This window comes from Nomascus leucogenys, chromosome 6, assembly GCF_006542625.1.
Source record: "Nomascus leucogenys isolate Asia chromosome 6, Asia_NLE_v1, whole genome shotgun sequence".
Taxonomy (NCBI): domain Eukaryota; kingdom Metazoa; phylum Chordata; class Mammalia; order Primates; family Hylobatidae; genus Nomascus; species Nomascus leucogenys.
The window spans coordinates 120059210-120086884 of NC_044386.1; the positions used below are offsets into that span (position 1 = coordinate 120059210).

The following is a 27675-nucleotide window of genomic DNA, read 5'->3' on the forward strand; positions in this document are numbered from 1 at the left end:
TTGGACACTGCTGGATAGTGCACTAGAGAGCACTTATTAATTAACTGTCTTCTACCACACTCAGCAACCCTTTCTGCAGTTCTTTCTATTCAACACAGATAATATGAGCAGTATAGACTAGCATAAAAGAATTAGGAAAGATCAAATGCTTGAAACTTTATTTCAACCAGTTCGGGGCCCTGAGAGCTGTCTCCCAACTTTGCCTCTTCCCTCATCTGCCTTAAAGTAGCCTCCTTGATTGCAGCATCCCCAGCCCAGCTCAGGATTCCCCACTTGTCCCAGCCTTTCTTCAGTCCAGTTCTCCTCCAGTTAAATGGAGATGTGAAATAAATGCCCACATGAAGTGCATGCTAAAATTGCTTATGCTAACTTAAAGTGTTTTCGAAAGACACGAGTAGTATTAAGGCATTTAAATATATTTTTTAAAAACATTATATTATGGAAAATGTCAAACATATGATAAGATAAAGGGAATCCTATAATGGACCCATCAGCTTTAGCAGTTATCAATATGGCCAGTCTTGTTTAATCTATTGCCCCACCTGTATCCCCTGCCTTCCACCCAGATTGTTTTGAAGCAAATCCCAGACCTCATATCATTTCATTTATAAATTTCACTTTAAAAATGTATGCTAGTGTCACTTTATCTGTGGTTTCTTTCTTTGTTCGCAGTCTGCTAAGATGTTTTCTTATGCTGGATGGACGCAGACCTGTAACACCCTGTTTTTCATCTTCTCTGCCATATTTTTCATCAGCCGCCTCGTTGTTTTTCCTTTCTGGTGAGTAGACAGGTGATGTGCCCTGCCTCTGGTCAGTGTGCAGAGGTGGCCTCAGCACATGGTTACCATCAGGGCATTGCCCTTTCCATACATGGGTCTCCAGGTATTTGTGTCAGGTGAAGTTGGAGAAAAGAATGTGATGGAGCCATTTTTATAAATAATTAAAACAACACTTCACAGTGTGGAAAAGGCTTATTGCAACAGGAGATGGAAAATGTGTGACCCGATGGGCAAGCAGCAGCTCTTACTCTGTCTTGTTTCATGAATGTAGACCTTTCTTTGTGATTAACAGCTTTTCCAGTCACTCAATGAAAAGTTACTGTCCAATCACCAGTTCTCTAAAAGAGAGGCATGTTCTGTGTTACAATAATTATAGCCATTACTTGAATGCCAGACACTGGATTAGGTCCTTTCCATATCTTGGCTCTCGTCTACACAATAACTCGTAAGGATGGGTATTATCACTTCCGCTTCCCAGATAAGGAAAACTGATACTTGTTTATTTCATTCTCTGTGACCACTGGTTCTAATAATGGTTTGAGTATCCTTTTGATATGATTGGCTCTCGATCAATCTGTCTATTTTGTTTAGCCACAGACTGGCAATGAAAAGCATATATTGCATCTCCCATGACAATCATTTCCTTGGGAAGCATAATGTTCCACGTGTTGATTGACAGAAACCAGAGTAACATGCGGGGAAGACTTAGATGGTTTGGAAGGAACAGCTTTTAACCAACCATAATTTGGGGCTAGTCTGGGAACTTCGGATCCTCCAAACAGAAGACTTAGCACTATTGAAGAGCCTAGATCCAGGGGAAATGAATGGAGACTCAAGTTCCAGGCCTCATTCTTAAGTGTAGAATCCAGGGAAATCCAGCCAGAGAGGTCAATGCCCTTTCCTGGAAGCCAGCTGCACTCTTTAGACCATGTGTATTAGGCATTTTCTGGAGAGGAACAACAGAGTGTAGTGGTTAAGCTGCTACATGCAAGAGTCCATCCTGGATTTAAATCCTGACTCCACACTTATGACCTTTGTGATCTTGAACAGGTTAGACCACCTCTCTGTGCCTCCGTTTTCTCATATGTAAAATGGAAATAAGGGTCGGCATGAGGCTTAACTAGTTTCTATAGTTTAGAACAATATCTGGTACTCAGTAAAGAATCAGTAAATGCTACCTACTATAATTAACCATATTAATGAGTATCTCAGAATCGGAAGTTAAACTAGAATCAAATCTAAGATAAATGTCTCAGATATTTTCCTTGGTTGATAAATCATTACCATCGCTTTTACTTTGACTGAGCAAGTGTGTTTGTGAAATGTTAGTAATAGCTGGGCATGGTGGTGCATGCCTATAGTCCCAGCTACTCAGGAGCCTGAGATGGGGGGGGGTCACTTAAGCCCAGGAGTTCGAGTTCAGCCTGGGCAACATAGTGAGACCCTGTCTTTAAAAAAAAAAAAAAATATATATATATATATATATAGAGAGAGAGAGAGAGAGAGAGAAAGAAAGAGAGAGAGAGTATGATAGCAATTATTGATAGAACAGTATTGACTTACCGATGACAGTTGGGCATAGCTTTTCAGTGTGACTTTCATGACACTATCAATCCAGCATTTGCCCCTCAGTTCTCCTTGTGTCCCAAAGGCACTACATGTTCCAATTGCCTGTTGCTGTATGACAAAGCATCTGAAAGTCTAGTGGCTTAAGACAGCAGTGGGCAAACTTTTTCTTTAAAAGGCCAGAGAATATATATTGTAGGCTTTGAGGGCCACATATGATCTTTTTTGCAAGTTTTTCTTCATTTTGTTTTGTCTTATAGTCCTTTAAAAATGTACCAAGCCATACTTACTTAGCTCATGGGCTGTACAAAAACATACACCCAGATTGCAGGCCAGATTTTACCCACAGGCCATAGTTTGCAGACCCCTGTCTTAAGACAACAACATTTATTGATTATTATTATTATTTCTCATGGTTCTAGGAGTTGATTGGCCTTGGCTAGATGATTTTCACTTAGGGTCTCTTGTGTGGTTACAGTTATATGGCGGCTGGGCAGTCACATAGTGTCTAGAGTCCTCAACACATGGTTGAAGTCATATATACAAAATCAGGCTCGGTGTGGTGGCCCGCGCCTACATCTCAGTACTTTGGGAGGCTGAGGCGGGTGGATCACCTGAGGTCAGGAGTTCGAGACCAGCCTGCCCAACACGGTGAAACCCCATCTTTACTAAAAATACAGAAAAATTAGCCGAGTGTGGTGGCACATGCCTATAATCCCAGCCACTCAGGAGCCTGAGGCAGGAAAATTGTTTGAACCTGGGAGACGGAGGTTGCAGTGAGCCGAGATTGTGCCATTGCCCTCCAGCCTGGGGAACAGAGCAAGACTCCACCAAGAAAGAAAGAAAGAGAGAAAGAGAGAGAGGAGAGAGAGAGAGAGAGAAAGAAAGAAAAGGGAGGGAGGGAAGGGAAGGAAGGAGGGAAGGAAAGGAAGGAGGAAGGAAGGAAGGAAGGAAGGAAGGAAGGAAGGAAGGAAGGAAGGAAGGAAGGAAGATAAGAAAATCAGCTGGCTGATGCTGCTTGTGCTTGTTGGCTGGGACTTCAGCCCTTCTACTTGGCCTTGGCCTCCTCATCGCATGGCACCTGCATTTCAAGGGTGAGTATATCAAGAGAGTGCTAGAGAGATGCTGCATCTGTTTTCATAAACAGCCTCAGTAGTCACATCATGTCATTTCCAACCTTGTATTTTTCATTGGAACCAGGTCTCTAAATCTGACTTATATTCAAGGGAAGGAAAACTAGACTCCATTTCTTGATGGGAGCAGTTTCAAAGAATTTGCAGATTTTTTTAAAAGCACACACCATGGAAGCTGTCGGTCCAGGGAACTCTCTGAGAAGCTTCTGCAATATTGCTGCCATGGTTGGCTTTCGATTTAGCAATGGAGAACATTCACCTCAGACTATCCCATGATGTCTCAAAATAAACAAGCAAGCTTACTTACCCATAAACAATTGAGCAACATGGTAGTGCTCAGTGATTGTCGAGGTAGTGCACTATTTGCCACACACCATTGTCTTTAAAAACCCTAGATTTAAGAACTCATTCTCATGCCAGCATTTCTGGTTTTCCAGGAGAATTAAGTTACATGTATTTGGCATTTTCTTGATCTTTATACTGAATTCACTTGCCCATTGGAGAGGGCAGCCAGTACTTCTATTTGCTGTCTTCAAGGATTTGGGTTGCAAATAAACTAATATGAACAGACTTGACTGTAAAACAAAATGAAACAGGCCAGGCACGGTAGCTCATGCCTGTAATCCCAGCATTTTGGGAGGCCAAGGCAGGAGGATCACCCAAGGTCAGGAGTTCGAGACCAGCCTGGTCAACATGGTGAAACCCCATCTCTACTAAAAATACAAAAATTAGCTGGGTATGATGACGGGTGCCAGTAATCCCAGCTACTCAGGAGGCTGGGACAGGAGAATCACCTGAATCCGGGAGGTGGAGGTTGCAGCGAGCCGAGATTGTACTATTGCACTCCACTCTACAAGAGTGAAACTCCATCTCAAAAAAAAAAAGTTAAAAAACAAAACAACAACAAAAACTTTTTCCTGGTAAAAATATTTCTGTACTGACGTTGACGGATTCTCACTGTTTGGAAAGTTGAGAAAAACCTCACCAAGCCATTGGAAGTTTGGCAGATCAATTTTCAATGGTCTCTGAAGAAGCGTGTCAATCAGGGAGGGAGCTTCTTTCAGGTGCAGTGTACTGCTCTAGTTTAAATGGTCTTCCCACCAGCACGAACTTGCCACCAGCACAATCATCTTCATGGAGTCAAAGGGGAAAATTTAGTTCCTTGTTATTAGCTTGGCTCCAACTCTCTGTCTAAAACTTATAACTCTGTAGATTCATTTTTTGAGGATGCTTTATTCTATCCAAATGTACTGGGATTTTACTATGGACCAAGCAATGTGAAGATCATAGGTATCATTGGAGGTGGCTTAACTAACCTATTTCACCATTCAGACATTTTAGAGGCACTCTGGGAGGCAGTTTGCAATCTAGTTGCTCTGATCTTCTTTCCAGCTGCTTTTGTTGCACACACTGTGGTGATATACACGGTAGGGCGGGGCAAAAGCTAACTGGGGTTGTGCTCATCTGAGATTCGTCTGGAAGCCTTCAGAAGAAGAGCTGGAGTGTATACATTTCCCTTGCCCTTTCTTTGACTTTTCTCTGATTTTCCCCAGCCTCAAGCACATTTGCGTATTCTCCTGGCGAGTCTCCCTTTCATGTCCAGCCACTGTGCTCTTCTATTTCTGAGGATCTTGTCCCATTCTCAGTCAGCATCTGCAAGAGTTAGTTATGTTGGTTTTCTAAGCATTATTTCATTAACATTAGGCAGAAATTCGAAAGCAAACTGGTCAAATTGTTTTAATTTAATTGCCTGGTAACTCCATCTGTTTGCATTCCTGTTCAAAACCATTTAAATCGCAGGCAGATATTTTTCACACTGTATTCCCATCTATTGTTCTTAAAAATGATTCCTCTAGTTTGGAATTATTGGATGTATCTATCTTCTTGAGCATTATCTAAATACCCACAGAGAGTTATTAGGCTAGAAAGACCTTTCTAAGGCCAGGCAAACCACTTCCTCTGACTACTAACAGTTTTCCTCCACAAATAACAAGAGCAGGTCGTGGTTCCACCCAGGTAGGTCTACCTGAAGGCAAGGTGTGCGTGCCCTGCTTTGCTGGTTTTGCAACCTGCGAGTTCAGCGTCTGTCACAGCTGAATGTACAGGGAGCAGGGTGGCTTGTTGCTTCATTTCTTGAACTCATCCCAGCTGGGTGTTACAAACAGTACAAGAGGAGTGGGACCCAGCTTATGCCTTTCAGGAGTGCATCATGGCAGCAGAGAGATCTTTGTGTCTACCCCTGTTTCACATGTTTGAAGACTATTCACATTGACCTGTGTTTCTCAGATGTCTCAAAAAGAAAAATACAAAACATTTTCAACTGCAAATAATACTGAAACACCTAGCTCCCTCACTTCCAAGGATGCATATGCTTGTAAGGTTTCTCCCTCACCACTGGTTCACTGGACTTCAGATTTCAGCGTTTGATGATCCAGCTATTACAAGTGTAGAAAAATGGTACCCTGGGAAGTCCACATGTGAAAGGGAATATTATCGACAATGAGACCATGTAAATACTTGGAATGGCTAATAGAGAAAGGAGAGTTTTAAAAAACAGAGAAAGACAAAACTGAAAGCACCCAACAGTGCTCTTAGCTGATGTTCATCAGTGGGGACCCGGGATGAGGGAATGATGGACCCTTCTTTTCCTCTGAAGGCCTGAAGCCTTGGTCCTAAATGAGAACCAGAGGGCAGAGCATCGGTTCTGATGGCACCATGGTCAGCTTAGTGCCGTTTGCGCAGCCAGCAAAGAAAAGGAAGGTACAAGGCAAGAAAGACTCTGTTGAAGCTGGGCCACTCCCTTGAGCCACCACTGCAGATATGTATCTCAGAACTAGACTTTCCAGTTGCACCCCGATGAAGGAGACTACCTATTCCTGTTCTACCACATATGTCGCTGTCTCGCTCCACAGGGGCCCTCAGGAGAGCTCTCCCATCCTGCCCATATGCTTGATATCTTCTTTATGCTATTTTTGAGTTCGTGAAGAACAGCTACAATAATCACCCCTCTGTAGACCATAGAATCCTAGAATAAGGAACCTTATTTATAATCTGGTCCAATCCTTTTATTCATGAATTCATTTGTTTAGAATTTTTTTTTGTTTTTTCCGAGACAGAGTCTCGCTCTGTCACCCAGGCTGGAGTGCAGTGGCGTGATCTTAGCTCACTGCAACCTCCGCCTCCCGGGTTCAAGCGATTCTCCTGCCTCAGCCTCCTGAGTTGCTGGGACTACAGGTGCACGCCACCACACCCAGCTAATTTTTGTATTTTTAGTAGAAACAGGGTTTCACCATGTTGGCCAGGATGGTCTCGATCTCTTGACCTTGTGGTCCGCCTGCCTCAGCCTCCCAATTTTAGAAATAATTTTAAGCTTACAAAGAAATTTCTAGTATACTACAGAGAACCCCTAGATATACTGTTTACTGGTTAGCATTTTGCCCCATTTACTTTGTCATTCCTTCTCTCTCTACTTCCCCACCACACGTATGTATGAATATACATATTTGTTTCTGAACCATTTACAAGTTGTAAACATCAATTAAATAATTCGTTGTGCCCTGAATACTTCAGTGTGTAATTCCTAAGAAGAAGGACATTCATTTTCTTACATAATCACAATGCAGTTATCAATTGCAGGAAATGTAGCAATCTACCTTCCATGTTCCAATTTTGTCGATCAATCCAATCATGTCTTTTATTGCTTTTCCCTCTCACTGTGTGGGGATCCAGCTCCAGATCACATATTGCATGTAGCTGTCATTCATCTGGAACAGTTCCTTACCTCTTCCTTGTCTTTCATGTCGCTGACATTGTTGAAACATTTAGACACCATATTTATTTTTCAGATCAGGAGTTAAGGTACTTCCAGGATCACATAGCTGGTTATGGAAGAATCAAGACTAGAAACAGGATATTTGAAACACAGAACAGATAGGCTTCAAATTAAATTTGAAACTAGATGGTTAAGAGCATATCATTTGCCTTCACTAAATATTTATTAAGTTTTCTTCAACTACCCAGTCATTTAGAAACTTAAGAGATCACTGAGGTAGACAATTGTTCACCTGTAGAACAAGTATTTGCTATCCTAAAAGGGCTTAATGCTCATACCCACAATTAGCAAGAAAATAAGACCCTTACCTTGCAATTTTCATTAGACAAATACAACTTTTTGGTGGTTGCCTTAGCTAGTCCAGCAAAACCAGCTAATATTTATACCAACACTGCAATTTATTCAAACCATGCCAACTCCAGTGATTGGAAAAGCTAAAATTGGAAACAAAACTGAAAACAGAAAAAGCTGAGCTTTGCAATCCAAGGGCACGGTAGTAGCTTATCCATTTGGAAAGATTAAATCCAGTGGACAGGGAGAAAGTGGTTCTAAGAATTTAGGACTACAGCAGTCTTTTGGCATTCTTCATGAAAAGGAAAATTCCATTCAGTCGCTGTAAGGTGGCGACTACCGATAATGTGCAAGTGTTGTGTGTTCTATGCATGTGCCTGCACACATGTATGCACGTGTGTTAGGAAGAGAGCTGGGAAGGGCAGATGGAATTTTTTTTCTTTTTCCCAGTCTTCTTTTAGCATAGAAGGAGAGGAAACTTGAGACACTAGACCATCCTTTATTGAAGTCTTGAAATTTTAACTGTGGCATCATAGCTGGTTGTTACCCGTGCCACAATGGCTACTCCCCACTGACTCCTCTTCCACTTCTTTGGCCTCCAGTCCCCTCTGTCCTCTTGCAGAGAATGTTCAGGCAGCAGAGTCCCCATTCCTCGGAGCCTGCTTACCCTCTCCAAAGTGGACTCCTCCTCTTCCCCTTGGCAGGAAATCCAGCCATTTCAGGAGCACTCTCTTGGGGGTTATTGCTCTAACTGTGTTACTGCTGTAAGTTCTCTGCAGTAGGAGAGGACTAGTTGTGGGAAAGTAGTAGTTGCCATAGTGGTAGTAAGAGTAATAGTTGTAACTTTCATTTTTGAGTACTTACTATGTAACAGGCACTTTCCATTTGTCCATTCTTTGAATCCTCATGACCACCCAGGTGGTGTTCTCATTTTACAAAAGAAACTGAAGCCCAGAGAGATTATGGAACTTGCTAAGATCCTGGGAGCCCTGATTGAAATCTTGAAGACTCCAGCGCCAGTTCCACTGGCCTCTCCTCTCTGCCCAGAGGCTCAGCTCTCTTAGAAGACATTTGCATCTTAATGGCAGCTTCTTTCATTCTGAGGGCTATACAGTTTGTAAAACTGGCTGTGTGTCTCCTAGGAGCCTCTAGTCAAAGGAGGTGGTGGAGGGGCAGTTAGTTCTACCCAGTGACTAAGGAACTAAGGCTCAGTGACTTATGCAGGTTTCGAGCCAGGAAATTAGTGGCGTTGAGCCTCGAACCCAGCTCTGATGATTCTGTTCCACATGTGTCACTCCTCTTTCTAAAACCAGCCAAGCTTCCTGTTGCTCTCACAATGAAGGACACGCCTCCACCCTGACTTGCAAGGCCTACCTGAGATGGCTTCCTCACCTCACCCACCTCATCTTACACCACCCTTCACTGCCACTCCTCTCCCTTAAGCCACACTGGTCTTCTTTTAGCTCCTCGAATTCTTCATGATGCTTCCCACTCGACAGCCTTTGTACATGTAGAACCCTGCCACATGCCCTGTTATTTTCTTTCTTTCTTTACATGGATCACAATGGGCAATTATATGTTTAGCTAATTATTCACATTCTCTGATAGACTGTGTAAAGAAGGCATTTTTGAGTAGGTCCCTTTGTCAATATTAACACTGACAAATTCCCAATAGGGGACCTAGTAAGGGGCAAGTCCCTGAGCCAGACAAGGGAAGGACCCAGAGGTGAAGGTGTCCTGGCCACTGCCTTTGGAAAGCTTGCCTACTAGTGAGGAGGGGAGAGCTAGGAGGAAAGGAATAAATTCAGGGGTGACCAGAATTACATGGAAACTTTTGTTGTGGAGAGACCCATGCTTTAATGGATGGAAAGGGGTTCAGTTGAAAAGAGAAAGTACATTCTAGGTAGAGAGAGTACAGAATAAGGCACAAAATTGCAGGATCCAGCAAACCAGAATGGCAAATAGGTTTTTACATGTATCATTTCCTCTAATAAGCCTATAAATAAATGTGAGTACCAGAAGGTAAACCCTACTAGTTTAGGGGTTTTGGTCCCTCTCATTCATTGCCATATTCCTGGCTACTACCAAGTGTCAGGTAGCACTTTAGTAGGTGCTCAGTAGTGGTTTATGGAATAAATAAGGTAGGTACTCTCTGCTTGCATTTTACAGATGAGGAAATGCACAAATAAGTGACATGGTATATAACTAGTAAAGCCAGAACTTTAAGAAAATATGGGAAAATATGTTTTATATTGATGGGGCTGAAAAAGGACCTTTAAAACATAACATGTATGCAAAGTATAAAATAAGCAATTGACAGATTTGATTTAAAAATTTTTTAAATTACTTTGCCAAAAAAATCAGTATTGAAAGAAAGTACTGGACTGTATAAAGCTAATTAACATAATTTAAAAAGTGTTGATATCTTTCATATATAAAGAGCATTTAAGAATCAACAGGAAAAATAAATGCTCCAATAGAAAAATGGACAGATGCCACAAAAGCAGTTCGTAAAGAATAAATAAAAGTAGCCAAGTAAAATAACCAATAAAAGATACAAATAGATGTATAAATATATATAGTCACTATACATTAAATAAAAATATGAATATAAACAGTACTCTGTTATTTTAGGTGGAGACTGATAAAATACAATATTGGTCAATATCTGAGGAAGCAGATACTCTTATATATTGGGTGCAAGAATATAAATTGGTATAGTCTTTCTGAAAAGCAGTGTAACATTATATTCCAAATTGTAACATGAGTCTACTCTTTGATTCAGGATTTTAGCTATTCTAAGTGGATAATCAAACAATTACATCAAAATGTTTTTGTAGAACGACACGTGGTTCATGCCTATAATCCCAGAACTTTGGAAGGCTTAACTCCCTTAAGCCTAGAAGTTTGAGATCAGCCTGGGCAACAAGGCAAAACCCCGCCTCTACAAAAACAAAATACAAAAATTGGCCAGGTGTTGTGCCGCATACCAGGAGTCCCAGCTACTCAGGTGGCTGAGGTTGGAGGATTGCTTGAGCCTGGGAGGTAGAGGCTATAGTAAGCTGTGATCATGCCTCTGCACCCCTGCCTGGGAGACAGAGTGAGACCATGTCTCAAAAAAAAAAAATGTTTTTACAAGTAATTCTCACAGCATTCTTTCTAATATAATGAACATTTGGGAAGAATTTAAATGTCTATTAATAAGGGATTAGTTAAATTATGATATATCTATAAAATGGATTTCTGTGAAGCCATTATATATGGTGATACCTAGTAGGGGTTGGCAGACTATGGCTCAAAGGCCAAATTCAGCCTATTGCCTGGTTTTTGTTGATAAAGTTTTATTGGAATACAGACACACACACTAATGTATGTACTTTCTATACATGAATTAGTTTATGTAATGTTAGCTGCCATGGTTGCTTTTGTACTGTAATGGCTGAATTGAGTAGTTGCAACAGAGACCAAATGGTCCAGAGGCCTGAAATATTTATTATCTGTTCCTTTACAAACAAGTTTGCTAACTCTTGATATATAGCTTTGTTTATTGATGTGGAAAGCTCTCTGTAACATGTTATTGCATGAAAAAAGCTGGGTACAAAAATCACACATAGGTAGTGATCACCTCATTACATAAAAGCATGTGGTGATAGGAGGGGCAAAATAAAAGCACTTTAAAGAATATAATTTTGAGAGAGATATCCTAAATCATGTTTAACAAAATATTCTGGGTTACCTGTAAGTTGTGAGACTTCAGGTGATTTTTCATTCCTTAACCTCTATATATTTTTCTGTAATTCCTAAGTTTTTAAAAGCAATCAAGTTATTATATCTTTTTTTTTTTTTTTTTTTTGAGATGGAGTCTTGCTGTCGCCCAGGCTAGAGTGCAGTGGCACAATGTCAGCTCACCGCACACTCTGCCTCCCGGGTTCAAGCAATTCTCTTGCCTCAGCATCCCAAGTAGCTGGGATCACAGATACCTGCCACCACACCTGGCTAATCTTTATATTTTTTAGTAGATATGGGGTTTCACCATGTTGGTCAGGCTGGTCTTGAACTCCTGACCTCAGGTGATCCACCTGCCTCGGCCTCCCAAAGTGCTGGGATTACAGGCATGAGCCACTGCACCTGGCCCCTGTTTTTCAAACAAAGAACTTGAACTGATAACTTACAAAAGAAGAAATAGAGCTACTAAGCAGACATAGGGGAAATGTTAAGGCCTTGCAAATAGTGTAAACTGAAAGTATTTTATCTTTTAAATTAACAGATTTTGAAACTATTTCATACTGGTTCTGAGTTCAGTGAAACTTCTTTCATAAATTGCTGGTGGCCTTATAAATAGTTACAATTTAGGAAAATAATTTGGCAATATTTTAGTAACTTTTAATATACAACCTTGAATTTTAGTATCTTTAATGTACACCTTAAAACAGTAATCTCACATTTAGAAATATATAGTTTCATAGAAATAATTTCAGTTTATGAAAGACTATATACATCAAGTTGTCTAAATAGCATAAAATGTCTTTGATTTAAAGCTAAATGTAATTGAACATAAAATCTCACAAATGCTATGTTTACTGCAGTGGCAAAAATATAGAACAATATGAAGTACAAACAAAGGTACAGAACAACTGACATTCTCATGCTTTGCTGGTGGGAATGTAAAGCAACCACTCTGGAAAATCGTTTTTCTGTTTTTTATAAAGTTAAGCATATATTTACCAGATGGCACACAATTCTACCCCTATATACTTACCCTTGAAAAATCAAAACTTCTGTTCACATATAAATATCTACATGAATATTTATAGCAGTTCTATTCATAAATGTCAAAAGCTGGAAACAACCCAAATGTTCCTCAGTAGGTAAAAAAACAAACTGTGATGCAGCCATAAAGTGGAGTGCCACTCAATAATAAGAAGGAGCATGCTATTGATAACGATTACAACCAAATGAATCTTAAAAGCATTATGCTTTGTGAAAGAAGGTGGCCTTAAAAACTCACACAGCGTATGATTCCATTTATGTCCTTGGAAGACAGACCAAAGGATACAGAGCAAAGTGTTTGCCAAGTTTACGTGTGGAGGAGGGTGTGGCAATAAAGGGATAGCATCATGGAATTTTTTTGGCAAGATAGGCTGTTCTGTATCCTAACTGTAGTGGTGTTTAAACAAACCTATAGACATATTAAATTCATTGAACAATACACCAAAAAACAGTAAATTTTACTGCATGTTAATAAAAAAATTGTATAGGAAAATACTGGAAGAGAATGCATGAAAATTACAATATTGTTTTTTTAAGGTGATGGTGTTACGGACAATTTTCTTTTCTTGTTTCCCCAATGTTATATGAAAAAAATTATTTATATAACTAATATACTTACAAACAAACCTATTGAAAGACTCTAAATTCATAGTACTAAATAAGTTTGAGAAATAAACAAATAGCCCTTCATATGACAATAATATCTTTTTTTTTTTTTTTCACGGAATCTTGCTCTGTCACCCAGGCTGGAGTGCAGTGGCACAATCTCAGCTCACTGCAACCTCTGCCTCCCAGGTTCAAGCAATTCTTTTGCTTCAGCCTCCCTAGTAGCTGGGATTACAGGTGCATGCCACCATACCCAGCTAATTTTTGTATTTTTAGTACAAATGGGGTTTTGCCCTGTTGGCCAGGCTGGTCTCAAACTCCTGACCTCAGGTGATCTGTCCACCTTGGCCTCCCAAAGTGCTGGTATTACAGGCATAAGCCACCATGCCTGGCCCATATGGCAAGAATATCTGAAGACACGACATCTTAGGTCATCAGGAGCAGTTCAAATTGTGTCCAGGAGCCTGTTTATGAAACTAATAAAGCACGCAATTTACTTTAGGAAGCAGAAGTGTTAAGTACTCATGGAATTTTTGCTTTGTTAAAGCTTCTTTTATTTGGAAAATGTACTTTTGTAGAATTCTCTATTCACCTTTGATGCCAAATAAATGAGATTGTGTTTTAAGGTAATAGTAACCTCATGTAAACATGCAGTATCTTATTTGTTCTTCAAAATCCTCTAGCCTCACCACCAGAAGGTAAAAATGGTTAGTGTATGCTTTTGTTTGAAAAGAGGAAACCAAGGTACAGAAACATTCTAGTTTAAACACTGGGTAATAAAAATGCTGTTTCTTTAACTTTTCTTCAGGAAGACAGATTGTACTTTTTTTGTTGTTTGCCAGTAATGATATTTAAGATAATATTATTTTATCTTTTCTTTTGATAATTTCCTGGGCTTTATTAGAAACGAAATAAATGTATGGCTTAGGAGAAAAACTATTTGTTTTATTATTGAAAATTCATAAGTGCTTTGGTTGTAATGAAATTCTCTCATCTGGTGTTTCAGGATTTTATATTGCACGCTGATCTTGCCTATGTATCACCTCGAGCCTTTCTTTTCATACATCTTCCTCAACCTACAGCTCATGATCTTGCAGGTCCTTCACCTTTACTGGGGTTATTACATCTTGAAGATGCTCAACAGATGTATATTCATGAAGGTAAGGGCTGTCCAAATATTATTGCTCTTAATGTCATTGCCAGGTTAATGGTAAGGCCCAGACTGTTGAATGTTCAAGTTAATTCATAGTTTTAACTAGAATTCTTTTTTTCTTGATTTTATTATTTTTGATTAAAATTTTGGTAAAATAGAGCTAGATTTTTCATAAGTAGGTCTTTAAGGTGCTTTTAAGAAATTGCTTTTATTAGAAGATATGTTATTTTTGACATTAAAATGTCAAAAATTCAAAAATTCTAAAAATTGCTGCTTGTTTTTATGCTTGAAGAAAATTTTTAAACTTTTGTTTATTGATATGTAATATTTGTGCATATTTATGTGATATTTTGTACATGCATAGAATGTGTATTCAGGACATTTGGGGTATCCATCATCTTGAGTATTTATCATCTCTAAGTGTTAGGAACATTTCAAGTCCTCTCTTCCAGCTATTTTGAAATATACAGTGTATTGTTGTCAACTACAGTCACCTGCTGCTGAACATTGGAATTTATTCCTTTTATCTAACTGTAAGTTTTTACGTATTACCCAGCCTTTCTTCATCTTCCCCCAACCCCACCAACACACCCTTCCCAACCTGGTGTCTATCATTCTACTCTTTGATATATTTTTTTTTTCTTTTGGATAAATATCCAGTAGTGAGATTGCTGGGTCATATGGTAGTTCTACATTTAGTTTTTGAGAAATCTGCATTCCGTTTTCCATAGAGATTGTACTAATTTACATTCCACAAACAGTGTATAAGAGTTCCCTCTTCTTTACATTCTCACCAGTGTGTCAATCACTTTTTGCCTTTTTAATAATAACAGTTTTAACTGGGGTGAGATGATATCTCATTGTGGTTTTGACTTGCATATTTCCTTGATGATTAGTGATGTTGAGCATTTTTTCATGTGTCTGTTGGCCACTGTATGATTTTTCTTCAGAAATATTTATTCATGTCCTTTGCCCCTTTTGTAATGGAATTATCATTACTATTATTTGTTGTTGTTGTTTTACTGTTAAGCTGTTTGAGTTCCCTGTATATTCTGGATATTAGTCCATTATCAGATGAATAATTTGCAAATATTTTCTCCCATTCAACAGCTTGTCTCTTCATTATGTTGATTGTTTCCTTTGCTGCACAGAAGCTTCTTAGTTTAATATAGTCCCATGTGTCTATTCCGGTTTTTGTTGCCTGTGCTTTTGAGGTCTTAGCCATTGAATCTTTGCCTAGACCAATGTCCTGAAGTATTTCCTTGAAGTACTTCCCTTATGTATTCTTCAAGTAGTTTTATATTTTGGGGTCTTATATTTAAGTCTGTAATCTATGTTGAGTTGATTTTTGTATATGATGAGAGACAGAGATCTAGTTTCAATCCTCTGCATGTGGATATCCAATTTTCTCCATACCATTTATTGAAGAGGGTGTACTTTCCCCCAATGTATGTATTTTTTTATTTCTGTGAAAAATGGCATTGGTATCTTTATTATTTTTTTTTTTGACAATGCCTTGCTCTGTCTTCAAGGCTAGAGTGCAGGGGCATGATTATGACTCACTGCTGCCTCAATCTCCCAGGCTCAAACAATCCTCCCACTTCAGCCACTCAAGTAGCTGGGACTGCAGGCACATGCCACCACACTTCACTAATTTTTAAAATTTTTTGTAGAGATGGGGTCTCTGTTTTCCAGGATGGTCTCAAACTCTTGGGGTCAAGTGATTCTCTTGCCTCGGCCTCCCAAAGTACTGGAATTACAGGTGCGAGGCACTATGCCTGGCCAACATTGCTATCTTGGTAGAGATTGAATTGAATCTGTAGATAGCTTTGAGCAGTCTGGTCATTTTAATGATATTAACTTTTCTAATCCATGAGCATGGGCTGTCTTTCCATTTGTTTATGTCCTCTTCAATTTTTTAAAAATCAGTGTTTTGTAGTTTTCCTTGTAGAGGTCTTTTACCTCCTTGGTTAAATTTATTCCTAGGTATTTTTGTAGTTATTGTAAATGGGATTCCCTTATTGAATTCTTTTTCAGCTAGTGTGTTGTTCATATATGGACACACTATTTTTTATGTTGAATTTGTGTCCTGTAACTTTACTGAATTTATTTATCAGATCTAAGGCTTTTTTGGTGAAGTCTTTAGGTTTTTCTGGATATAAGATCGTGCCATCTGCAAAGAGGGACAACTTGACAAAGAGGGACAATTTGACATCCTCTTTTCTAATTTGGATGCCTTTTATTTGTCTCTTGCCTGATTGCTCTGACTTTAATGTCCAGTACTACGTCAAATAGGAGTAGTAAAGTGAGCATCTTTGTCTTGTTCTAGTTTTTAAAGGAAAGGTTTTCAGCCTTTCACCATTTAGTATGATGTTAGCTGTGAATTTGTTATATATGCCCTTCATTATGTTCAGGTATGTTCCCTCTATGACTAGTTTGTTGAGAGTTTTTATCATAAAAGGATGCTGAATTTTATTAAATGCTTTTTCTGCATCTATTGAGATGATCATACAGATTTTATTCTACATTCTGTCAATGTAATGTATCACATTTATTGATTTGTTTATATTGAACCAACCTTGCATCCCTGGGTTGAATCCCACTTGGCCATGGTATGCTATCTTTTTGATGTAATGTTGGATTTGGCTTGCTAGTATTTTGTTGAGAATTTTTGCATCTATGTTAATCAGGGATATTGACCTGTAGTACTTTTTTGTTGTTGGGTCCTTGTCTGGTTTTGATATCAAGGTAATGCTGGCCTTGTAGAATGAGTTAGGGAGAATTCCCTCCACTTAATTTTTTTTTTGAATAGTTTAAGGAGAATTGCTGTAAATTCTTCTCTGTAAATTTGGTGGAATTTGGCAATACAGCTATCTGGACCTGGACTTTTCTTTGTTGAAAGACTTTTTATTACTGATCCAATCTCTTTACTTTTTTTTTTTTTTTTTTTTTTTTTTTGAGACAGAGTCTCGCTCTGTCACCCAGGCTGGAGTGCAGTGGCACAATCTCGGCTCACTGCAAACTCCGCCTCCCGAGTTCATGCCATTCCCCTGCCTCAGCCTCTCCGAGTAGCTGGGACTACAGGTGCCCACAACCACACCCGGCTAATTTTGTGTATTTTTAGTAGAGACGGGGTTTCACCATGGTCTCGATCTCCTGACCTCGTGATCCACCCACCTCGGCCTCCCAAAGTGCTGGGATTACAAGCGTGAGCCACCGCGCCCGACCAATCTCTTTACTTTTTATTGGTCTGTTCAGGTTTTCTGTTTCTTCCTCAATCAGTCTTGGGATGTTGTATGTGTTTATGAATTTAACCATTTCCTCTAGGTTTTCCAGTTTGTTAGTGTATAGTTATTCACTATAGTTTCTGATAATCTTTTGTATTTCTGTGGTATCAATTGTAATGTGTCTTTTTTGTTTCTGATTTTATTTTGGTCTTTTCTCCTTTTTTCTTGGTCAGTCTAGCTAGCAATCTATTTTGTTTATCGTTTCAAAAAACTAACTTCTAATTTTGTTGATTCTTTGTAATTATTTTCAGTCTCTTTCATTTAGATTTGCTCTGATCTTTATTATTTCTTTCTGTCAACTAATTTTGCATTTGGTTTGTTCTTGCTTTCCTAGTTCATTGAAGTGCATCACTAGATTTTTTTATATGACATCTTTCTACTTTTTTGATGTAGAAGTTTATTGCTATAAACTTCCCTCTTAGCACTGCTTTTGTTGTATCTCATAGGTTTTGATATGTTGTGTTTTGATTTTCACTTGTTTCAAGAAATGTTTTGATTTCCCTCTTAATTTCTTTCTTGACCTAGTGGTCATTTGGGAGCATGTTGTTTAATTTCCATGTATTCATACAGTTTTCAAAGTTTCTCTTATTATTGATTTATAGTTCTAATCCATTGTGGTCTAAAAAGATACTACATATAATTTTAGTTTTTTAAAATTTGTTGAGACATGTTTTGTGTCCTAACATATGGTATGTCCTGGAGAATGTCCCATGTGCTGATGAGAAGAATGTTTATTCTGTAGCCATTGGATGAAGTGTTCTTTAAAAGTCTGTTAGGTCCATTTGGCATAAAGTGCAGTTTAAATCCAATGTTTCTTTATAAATATTCTGTCCAGATGATCCATCTAATGGTGATAGTAGGGTGTTGAAGTCTCCAACTATTATTGTATTGGACTTCATCTCTCTCTTTAGTAATATTTGCTTTATATATCTGAGTGCTCTATTGTTGGCTACACATATATTTATAATTGTATTTCTTGCTGAGTTGATCTCTTTATCATTATATAATGGCCTTTTTTGTCTATTTTTACTGTTTTTTTGAATTAAAGTCTGTTTTATCTGATATAAGTATAGGTGTTTCTGCTTGCTTTTGGTTTCCATTTGCAGGATTATCTTTTTACATTCCTTTACTTTTAATCTATATGTTTTGTTTTGTTTTGGTTTTTTGTTTGTTTTGTTTTTTGTTTTTTTGAGACAGAGTCTTGCTTTGTCACCCAGGCTAGAGTGCAGTGGCACGATCTTGGCTCACTGCAAGCTCCGCCTCCCAGATTCACGCCATTCTCCCACCTCAGCCTTCCTAGTAGCTGGAACTACAGGTGCCCACCACCACACCCGGCTAATTTTGTTTTTGTATTTTTAGTAGAGACAGGGTTTCACCATGTTAGCCAGGATGGTCTCAATCTCCTGACCTTGTGATCTTCCCACCTTGGCCTCCCAAAGTGCTGGGATTGCAGGCATGAGCCACCATGCCTGGCCTAGTCTATGTGTGTTTTTACAGGTGAAATGAGATTCTTGTAGGCAGCATATAGTGAGTCATTTTTAAATCCATTCAGCCAGTCTATATCTTTTAAGTGGAAAGTTTAATCATCTGTTTACATTCAAGGTTAGTATTAATATGTGAGAGGTTATTTCTGTGATTTTATTAATTAATTTCTAGTTGTTCTGTATATCCTTTGTTTCTTTCTTTCTCTCTTATTGTTTATCATTGTGGTTTGGTGGTTTTCTGCAGTGGTAACATTTGAGTCCTTTCTCTTCTTCATTTATGTGTTTGTTCTACCAGGATGTTTTGTACTTTTCTGTTTTCATGCTGGTAGATATGATTTTTTCACTTCTGGCTGTAGAACTGACTGAAGCATTTCTTGTAGGGCCAGTGTAGTTGTGATGAATTCCCTTAGTTTTTGCATATCTGGAAAATACTTTATTTCTTCTACATTTATAAAAGATAAGTTTTCTGAGTATAGAATTCTTGGTTGACAGGTTTCCCCCCGCCCCCCCTTTCAGGACTGTGACCATATCATCCCATTTTCTCCTGGCCTGTAAGGTTTCTGTTTTTAGTCTGATGGTGGTTCCCTTACAGGTGACTAGACACATTTCTGTTGCTGTTCTTAGAATGCTATCTTTGTTTTTGACTTCTAACAGTTTGACTATAATATGCAGTGAAGACCCTTAAGAATCATGTCTATTTGTGAATCTCTGAACTTCTTGTATCTGGATGTCTAAATCTCTTGCAAACTTGGGAACACTTCAGCTGTTATTTTGTTAAATAGGTTTCTATCTTTTTTACTTTATTTTCACCTCTGGAACACCAAAAGTTAAATAAGTTGTTTCCCTTACAGTGTCCCATATGTCAGGTAGGCTATGTTCATTCTTTTTTCATTTTTTTCTTTATTTTTATCTAATGAAGTTATTTCAAAAGACCTGTCTTCAAGTTCTGAAATTCTTTCTTCTGCTTGATCTAGTCTATTTTTTTTTTTTTTTTTTTGAGACAGAGTCTTGCTGTGTTGCCAGGCTGGAGTGTAGTGGCACAATCTTGGCTCACTGCGACTTCCACCTGCCAAGTTCAAGCGATTCCCCTGCCTCAACCTCCTGAGTAGCTGGGACTACAGGTACATGCCACCATGCCCAGCTAATTTTTTCTATTTTAGTAAAGATGGGGTTTTACCATGTTGGCCAGAATGGTTTCGGTCTCCTGACCTCTTGATCCGCCCACCTCGGCCTCCCAAAGTGCTGGGATTACAGGAGTGAGCCACCACGCCTGGCCGATCTAGTCTATTTTTAAAGCATTTGAAAGTATTTTGTATTTCATTCAATGAATTCTTTACTTCCAGAATTTCTGTTTGGTTCTTTTTTTTATGATATCTATCTCTTTGGTAAACCTCTCATTCACATTATGAATTGTTTTTCTGATTTCCTTGTATTGTTTATCTGTGTTCTCTTATATCACACTGAGGTTCTTTAATTATATTGAGTTCTTTTTCTGGGATATCTTAAGTTTGTTTTTATTGGAACCTGTTGCTGGAGAATTATTGTGTTTTTCTGAAGGTATTATATTTCCTTGCTATTTTATGTTTCTGTGTCCTTAAATTGATATCTACACATCTGGTATAACAGTTGCTTCTTACATTTTTTTGAATTTGCTTTCATAGCAGAGGATATTTTCCTGAAGATGTACTTACAGTGGTTGTTGGTAGGGCACTTTGGTTCTGATTCTGGGTGCATGCAATATTGTAGTCATTATGTGATTTTTTTTGGCTATGAACAACCTCAGTGGTGTCTGTGAATTTTTCATTGGCTTAGGGTGCAGTTATTGGAGACTGTGGTGAAGTTTTGCTGGGGATGGGAATGGCAAGTGGGCTAGTCCTTGGGCCCCAGCAGTGGCAGCAGTGGGCCAAATGGTCCTGTCCTTGGGCACTAGTGTTAGCAGCTCCAGGCAGGCTGATTCTTTGGCCTTCAGATAACTTTCCCAGGTGCCAACAGTGGCAGTGATGGGGCAGGAGGTAGGTTGGCCTTTGGGCCCCTAGGCAGAAGCTGTGGCATGGGCAATGGCAGTAGCAGTCACTTAACAATCCTCTGGCTCCCAAGTGGGCTGCATTGGTGTTGGCAGTGGCTGCAATGGGCTAGGACGGCCAGTCCCCAGGCCTGCAGGTTGCATGTGCAGGTGAGTACTAGCTCTGGTGATAGCAGCAGGTTAGGTGGGCACAACCTGGGAGGAGTGCTTAGATACCAATCATTGTGAACACAGCCAGTTAATTTCTGGGCCTTCCAATGGTATACTTGGGCAGTAGGGGGAGGGAGTGTGGAACCAGGTGAGTGAGACAGACCTATCCTCAGGCCCCCCTGTGGTGCATGCATGTGCTGGTTGTGGTAGGTAGGGGCAGGGTGCCCTGCTACTGGGAAGAGTGGGGTTGCTTTCAGTGGCAGCACCTGCAGGTGGTTGGCTAGGGAGCACATGCTTCATCCCCAGGTAGCAGCTGTGGATATGGTAACCTGTCCTCAGGACACTTGTAAATGCATGGTGACTCTACGACTAAGGCAGTGGGGTCACTGCCAGTGGCTTGCACTTTGGCCCTGGTAGTGGCATACAGCAGCGGGACACATAAAAATGTGTGATGGCACACTACTGGGGATATCAGGGCCACTGTCAATGGTTACTGCTTCAGCCCTGGTAGCAACAGCCAGCCACAGCAGTGCCCCCACATGGAGAATGTCAGTGGGGCTCCAGGAATGTGTAGATGCAGGGACTGTTGTGCTTCAGCACAGGCTGCAGTTTGGCAGAGGCTAGGCTCTCAAAATGGCACTGTGCTGTAGCTGCTTAGGACTCAGGGGGTATGTGGGACCTCGTATGAGCTCCTTCTATGGAGCGATGCTTTTGTGTCAACTCTAGGCAGCTCTCTATGTTAGTCTTATGGCCCATGAGAGTTGAGGGCCTCTCCTGTGGCTAGGGTTGCAGGAGTCCATGATGGGAATGTGGACTACTGAGATCCCTTACTTACCCTTTTCCCACACTGGGGAGTATCTCCAGGTTCTTAGCAGAGCAGACGGTCTTGGCTTCCCTTTCCTTTTTTGCCTTAAGTGTTTCCTGTCACTTCTCTGTTGAATTCTGCTCTTCTCTTAGAGGATCTGTTCAAAGTGTGATTATCTACTTGCTATTTGGTTCCTCTGTGGAGGAGGCATGTACCAGATGCCTCTAGTTGTTCTCGATTGCTGCTTTTAAAGAATCCCCTAATGAGTCAAAATGCTCTAGTTTTGGACAACCTTTATGATGATAATTGAATAATACTTCAGAGCCTTATGTTTATTTTTACTGAATATCCAAATTGCACATAATGCTCTCCCCCTGAGCTTGCTCCCCACTAGTCTCTGAAATACTGTCCATCATTTTACTATACTTTGTTTCTGAAAACATCTTCTCTAAATAATAACGAATTAATTATTGATTCGACCTTTTAGACTATTGAAGGTTTTTTGTTTGTGTTGTTTTGAATTGGGTTCTATGCTTTAATTCCAGAACACAATGAGGGAAAGGCAACAGAGATGAATAAGATAATCCCTGACTTTAGGGAAATAGCCCACCATCTAGTAGGGGAATGTTCATCTACTGGCAACTAACTATAGCATACAGAATGCCCTGTGGTACATACAGGCCCCAGAAACTTGCTATGGAAGAAAAGATAAAAAGAGAAATTAACTCAAGGGACCAGGAAATGTTTCATTGGGTGATGGAGTTTGAGTTGAGCCTTTAAAGCAAGTGAAAAAGATCGCATTTCTGCTTTGTCTTAAAATCATACCCTACTACTAAGTGTTGATGAAAAGAGTCAAACTCTTTAAAGTATTTGAACAGATTTATCCTGAACCAAATATGAATGACCAGTGGCCCATGACACAGCCCCAGGAGATCCTGAGAACATGTGCCCAAGGTGGTCGGATTACAACTTGGTTTTAGACATTTTAGGGAGATATAAGTCATCAATCAATGCATGTCAGATGTACATTGCTTTGGTCTGGAAAGGCAAGACAACTGGAAGTGGGAGCTTCCAGGTCATAGGTAGATTCAGAGATTTTTCTGATTGGCAATTGGTTGAGAGAGTTATTAGATTACTCATTAGATAAGAGCTGAAATCAATAGAAAGGAATGTCTGTATTAAGATAAGGGGTTGTGGAGACCAAGGTTTTATTATGCAGATGAAGACTCCAGGTAGCTGACTTCAGTGCTGTTATCAGACCTTAAAAGGTGCCAGACTGTTAATTCATTCTCTCCTGGATCAGAGGAGAGATCCAGAAAGGAAAGGTGATTCTCCGCAAAATGCAGGTTTGCTCCACAAGAGACAGTTTGGTAGGCCATTTCAAACTATATCAAAGGAATATATTTTGGAGTAAAATATTTCAATTTCTTTCAAGGGCTGCTGTCTATCATGTGATGCTATACTAGAGTCAGGCTGGAACTTGGTGTCTTATTGCTACAAAAGTCAGTCTTAAGATCTCTGTTTTAATGTTACTGATGGTCAGCTGTGCCTGGATTCCAAAGGAAGGAGGGTGTATAATGAGGTGTGTCTGACTCTCACTTCCCATCACGGCCTGAACTAGGTTTTCAGGTTTACACTGGAATGTCCTTGGCTGAGAGGGGGTCCATCAGGCAGTTGGGGGCTTAGAATTTTATTTTTGGTTTACATAAAGGAGTTTTCATTAAGGATCTTTCAAGCTGAAAGTTATAGCTGGCTCACATTTAGGTGTTACTATCCATGTATAATATATACAGCACTATATTGTCAGATTGAGTGGACTTGTATTTACCAAGGATGCTGGCAGTTAGTCTGATAAGCTCGTTTTTTAATCAACTCTTTGATTAATTAGTTTTCCAACTTTAGTAAATGTGCCTCAAAGATCATTGAAGAGTTGGCAAAGGAAATGGAAATTGCCATAATTGACCTCTGAGTTTTCTACCATCCCTTAGCTTCTAGATCTTGACAGAGATATGGGAAATTAGCCCACATCTAGATTAATCTAAAAAAGAAATACCTGAGAAGTTTCTTCTTTAACTAAATTACTGATAACCTTGTTTTCTTGAGAGCAAACTTTTCCCGTTAAAGTTGTGGTGCCAAGAAAAAAAACTTTCATTGAATGGTTCTAGTTTATTAAAGTTCGAAATAGCTTTTCTGTGATCTCTGAAAAAGTTGTTTTCATGTGCATCCATGTGAAGAGACCACCAACCAGGTTCTGTGTGAGCAACATGGCGTTTATTTCACCTGGGTGCAGGCGGGCTGAGTCCAAAAAGAGTCAGCGAAGGGAGATAGGGGTGGGGCCGTTTTATAGGATTTGGGTAGGTAAAGGAAAAAGGGGGGTTGTTCTCTGGCGGGCAGGAGTGGGGGGTCACAAGGTGCTCAGTAGGGGAGCTTTTGAGCCAGGATGGGCCAGGAGAAGGAATTTCACAAGATAATGTCATCAGTTAAGGCAGGAACAGGCCATTTTCACTTCTTCTGTGGTGGAATGTCATCAGTTAAGGCAGGAACCGGCCATCTGGATGTGTACGTGCAGGTCACAGGGGATATGATGGCTTAGCTTAGGCTCAGAGGCCTGACAGTTGTCTTATCTCTAAGTGAGTGATAAAGTTGAAGTAACTGAGATAAGTTAAATAAGAACTCGATCAGTTAGACAATTTGCACCTGCAGTAGTTGGTGTGAAAGAAAGGCCCTGGACTGAGCCTGTAGTGATTGGGTCCAGCCTTCCAGAAGCTCGTGTCCCCATGGAGAAACGGTTCCCTTATTAACTGGTGAGAGACAATAATTACAGGCTTGAAAAGGATCTGGGGGAGTGAAGCTTGGAAAACAGAAGATACCCTAGTTTCATTGTGATTTTCCTATGTCCGACCTCTAATGGGTCATGCCGGGACTGATTAGAAACCCAGCAGGTTGGGGAGCTGTGAACAAGAATTCCTGATTTCTCATGTTGTCTTTTGGAGAAGCTGTTTCCAATTGTAGTTTGACAGGAGTTGTGGAGGCCCCCACAGCCGTAATCCTTGCAGTTTGTATGACTTCAGCAGGCTTGCATGTGTACTCTGTTTTCCACAGCAGTGGCCGAACTGGCTGTGAAATCAGCTTATTCCTCCAAAGCCATAAAGCTTCCTTATAAGAACATTATTTGAAGGCATAGTTGCATTGCAAAGGGGAGGAGAGGGTTAGAGGCTGGAGTTAAAATTCTTAGAGGGACAACTAACGAATCCATTTTCAACTCTATTTAATAAGCATTTAGCTTTTAATGCATTTAATTGTTACTAAGGCCACAAATTCTTGGATACTTTACAAATGAAATTGCAGACTTTCATATGCCTCCAAAAATTTCTTTTAAATCTTGTAACAGAGATTGTGAATTTGTTCCTTCAGTTCCTTACACATGGAAAACTCTCAGTAAGTAACTTTAAATATGCAAAGGATACAAAATTTGGAAAACAAACCACCCTGTTTTGGGTAGCAAGTTACAAAATAATGTATTAATCGTTTTTGGTCTCCATGAATTTTCATGGCAGACTGAAAAGAAGGTGATTATACTTCTAAAAATAGCATTTTTGGTAATAGTCACATCTTATTTTTTCTAAACAATAAGGTCATTGTATTTGATGAATGAGAACCTTCCACTATTTGCTTTTGCTCTTGAATGCCTTAAAATAAAAATATCACTATAATTTCAAAACTCTAACTTATATGGACCCTGCTTAGCAGGCATCCCGCTGCTTGAGAACAAGGCTTGGCACTGAAACTTATCTAGTTCCTATAAAATGGTTGATTTTGTGATGAGCTACTAGCCCATACATTACATCAGAAAATATGACAGGCTGACACTCATCTTGTCATTTTCTTGGCCAACATGAGAAATGCCTTGAGAGGAAATTAGAAGGAAAATAGTATGTTCTGTTTAATATTACTTAAGAGAACTTGGTCATCCTTAAGCTTTTATTCTCTTCTTTCTAAATATCATCCTGGATCCTGGCCAACTCAAGCATGTCTGTGTGACATCTTGTGCTGGTGAGTAGTCAAGACGTGTGGGGGGAGCTGTAGCATGCAGCCATGAAAGCCAGGATGGAGAAACCAGCCCCTTGGCAACCTGCCCAGCCATCTGCAACTCAGCAGGCAGGATCTCTTCAGTTCATAGAACGACACTTTACATACACTAGACTGTTTCAGCTAAAGCAAGGAACATGCTAATAAACATGAGGAAACCAAAGCCTTGACCAAATTCACACAGCAATTTCATGGCAAAGCCAAGACTAGAACTTGAGTCTCTTAACTTGTAACACTTCACTTTTTAAATTATTCTTTATTTGAATTAAGGTAAAAAAATTAATGACTAGAAAAACCAGAAAATTAGTTTAAAATACTTGTATGGAGTTATAAAATAGTGAATATTCAAAAATTTTCACAAGTTAAAATTATATAGGTATACACCTACTGGGTACCCACAAAAATTTCAAAAAATAAAAATAAATAGTGAATACAGGCCGGGCACAGTGGCTTATGAGTGGAATCCTAGCACTTTGGGAGGCTGAGGCGGGAGGATCGCCTGAGGTCAGGAGTTTGAAACCAGCCTAACCAACATGGCAAAACCCCATCTCTACTAAAAATACAAAAATTAGCTGGGCGTGGTGGTGTAATCCCAGCCACTTGGGAAGCTGAGGTGGGAGACTTGCTTGAACCAGAGAGGTGGAGGTTGCAGTGAGCTGAGATCATGCCACTGCACTGCACTCCAGCCTGGGACACAGAGTGAGACTCCATCTCAGAAGAAAAAAAAAGTGGGTACATAATCCAATTGATGAGTAATCAAGATCATAGATTAAAATGCAGCATAAATCTTTTAACTTACTTTTGAACTTTTTAAAGCATAAGAAAATATTTTGTTTTTCTTCTTTTTTTAATCTCACATCACTTCCAAGTAAAGCAGTTAGAGAGCTAAGAGTACAGGTTCTGTGTAGATTCAAACCTCAGCTCTCCCATTCACTGGCAATGTGATCTTGGGTATATTACTTCGTTCATTGCCTCGGTTTCCTCACCTGTAAAATGGGGATGATGATATTAGTGCCTGCATTGAAAGATAAAGCCCTTAGAACAGTGGGTAGCACATAGTAAGCACATGATAAATGTTAGCTGCCATTGTCATGATCAATATGATCAATATTACTACTTTAGCAGGTTCTTTCTAGCAAACTACAGAGAGCCTGTGAATGAGTCATTGTCGGGCAGTTGGCTTTCAGCAAGCCTCTTCATTTTGCTTAGGCAGGCAGTGCTGCAGCTGACATTGTGAGTCCTTGACTTGCAACCAAAGGCTCCAGTGACAGTTTTCTAAGCTGTCTTTTGCCAGTTGACTTCCATGACTCACATTCCAGGTGGCCATTTTTGACATATTCTTGCAGATGTCAACATGTTAGGAAAGAAACACAAAGTCTGTAACATCCAAGAAGCCTCTAAGTCTATTCTGCTAGTAGGTAAGAGTGAATGTAAAACTGCACTTTGCTGAACAATAATTTATAAAAATATCACAAAGACTGATTGTTAAAATAAAGTATGTTAGAAATGCTGTCAACTTAGGCCAGGCGTGGTGGCTCATGCCTGTAATTCCAGCATTTTGGGAGGCCGAGGCAGGCGGATCATGAGGTCAGGAGATCAAGACCATCCCGGCTAACACGGTGAAACCCCGTCTGTACTAAAAATACAAAAAAATTAGCCAGGCGAGGTGGAGGGCACCTGTAGTCCCAGCTTCTCAGGAGGCTGATG

At 39.7% G+C, this 27675-nt stretch overlaps 1 protein-coding gene across 4 annotated transcripts in view; it reads left to right on the forward strand.

The window, feature by feature from the left end:
• Positions 1 to 27675, forward strand: part of CERS3 (ceramide synthase 3) — a 140253-nt gene that overhangs the window by 81729 nt on the left and 30849 nt on the right. For all 4 annotated transcript variants that reach the window (XM_003277548.3, XM_012507172.2, XM_030813848.1 and 1 more), the window contains 2 exons: positions 673 to 779; positions 13984 to 14137. In XM_003277548.3, coding sequence (XP_003277596.1) covers positions 673 to 779; positions 13984 to 14137 — 261 coding nt within the window. The remainder of the gene's footprint in view (positions 1 to 672; positions 780 to 13983; positions 14138 to 27675) is intronic.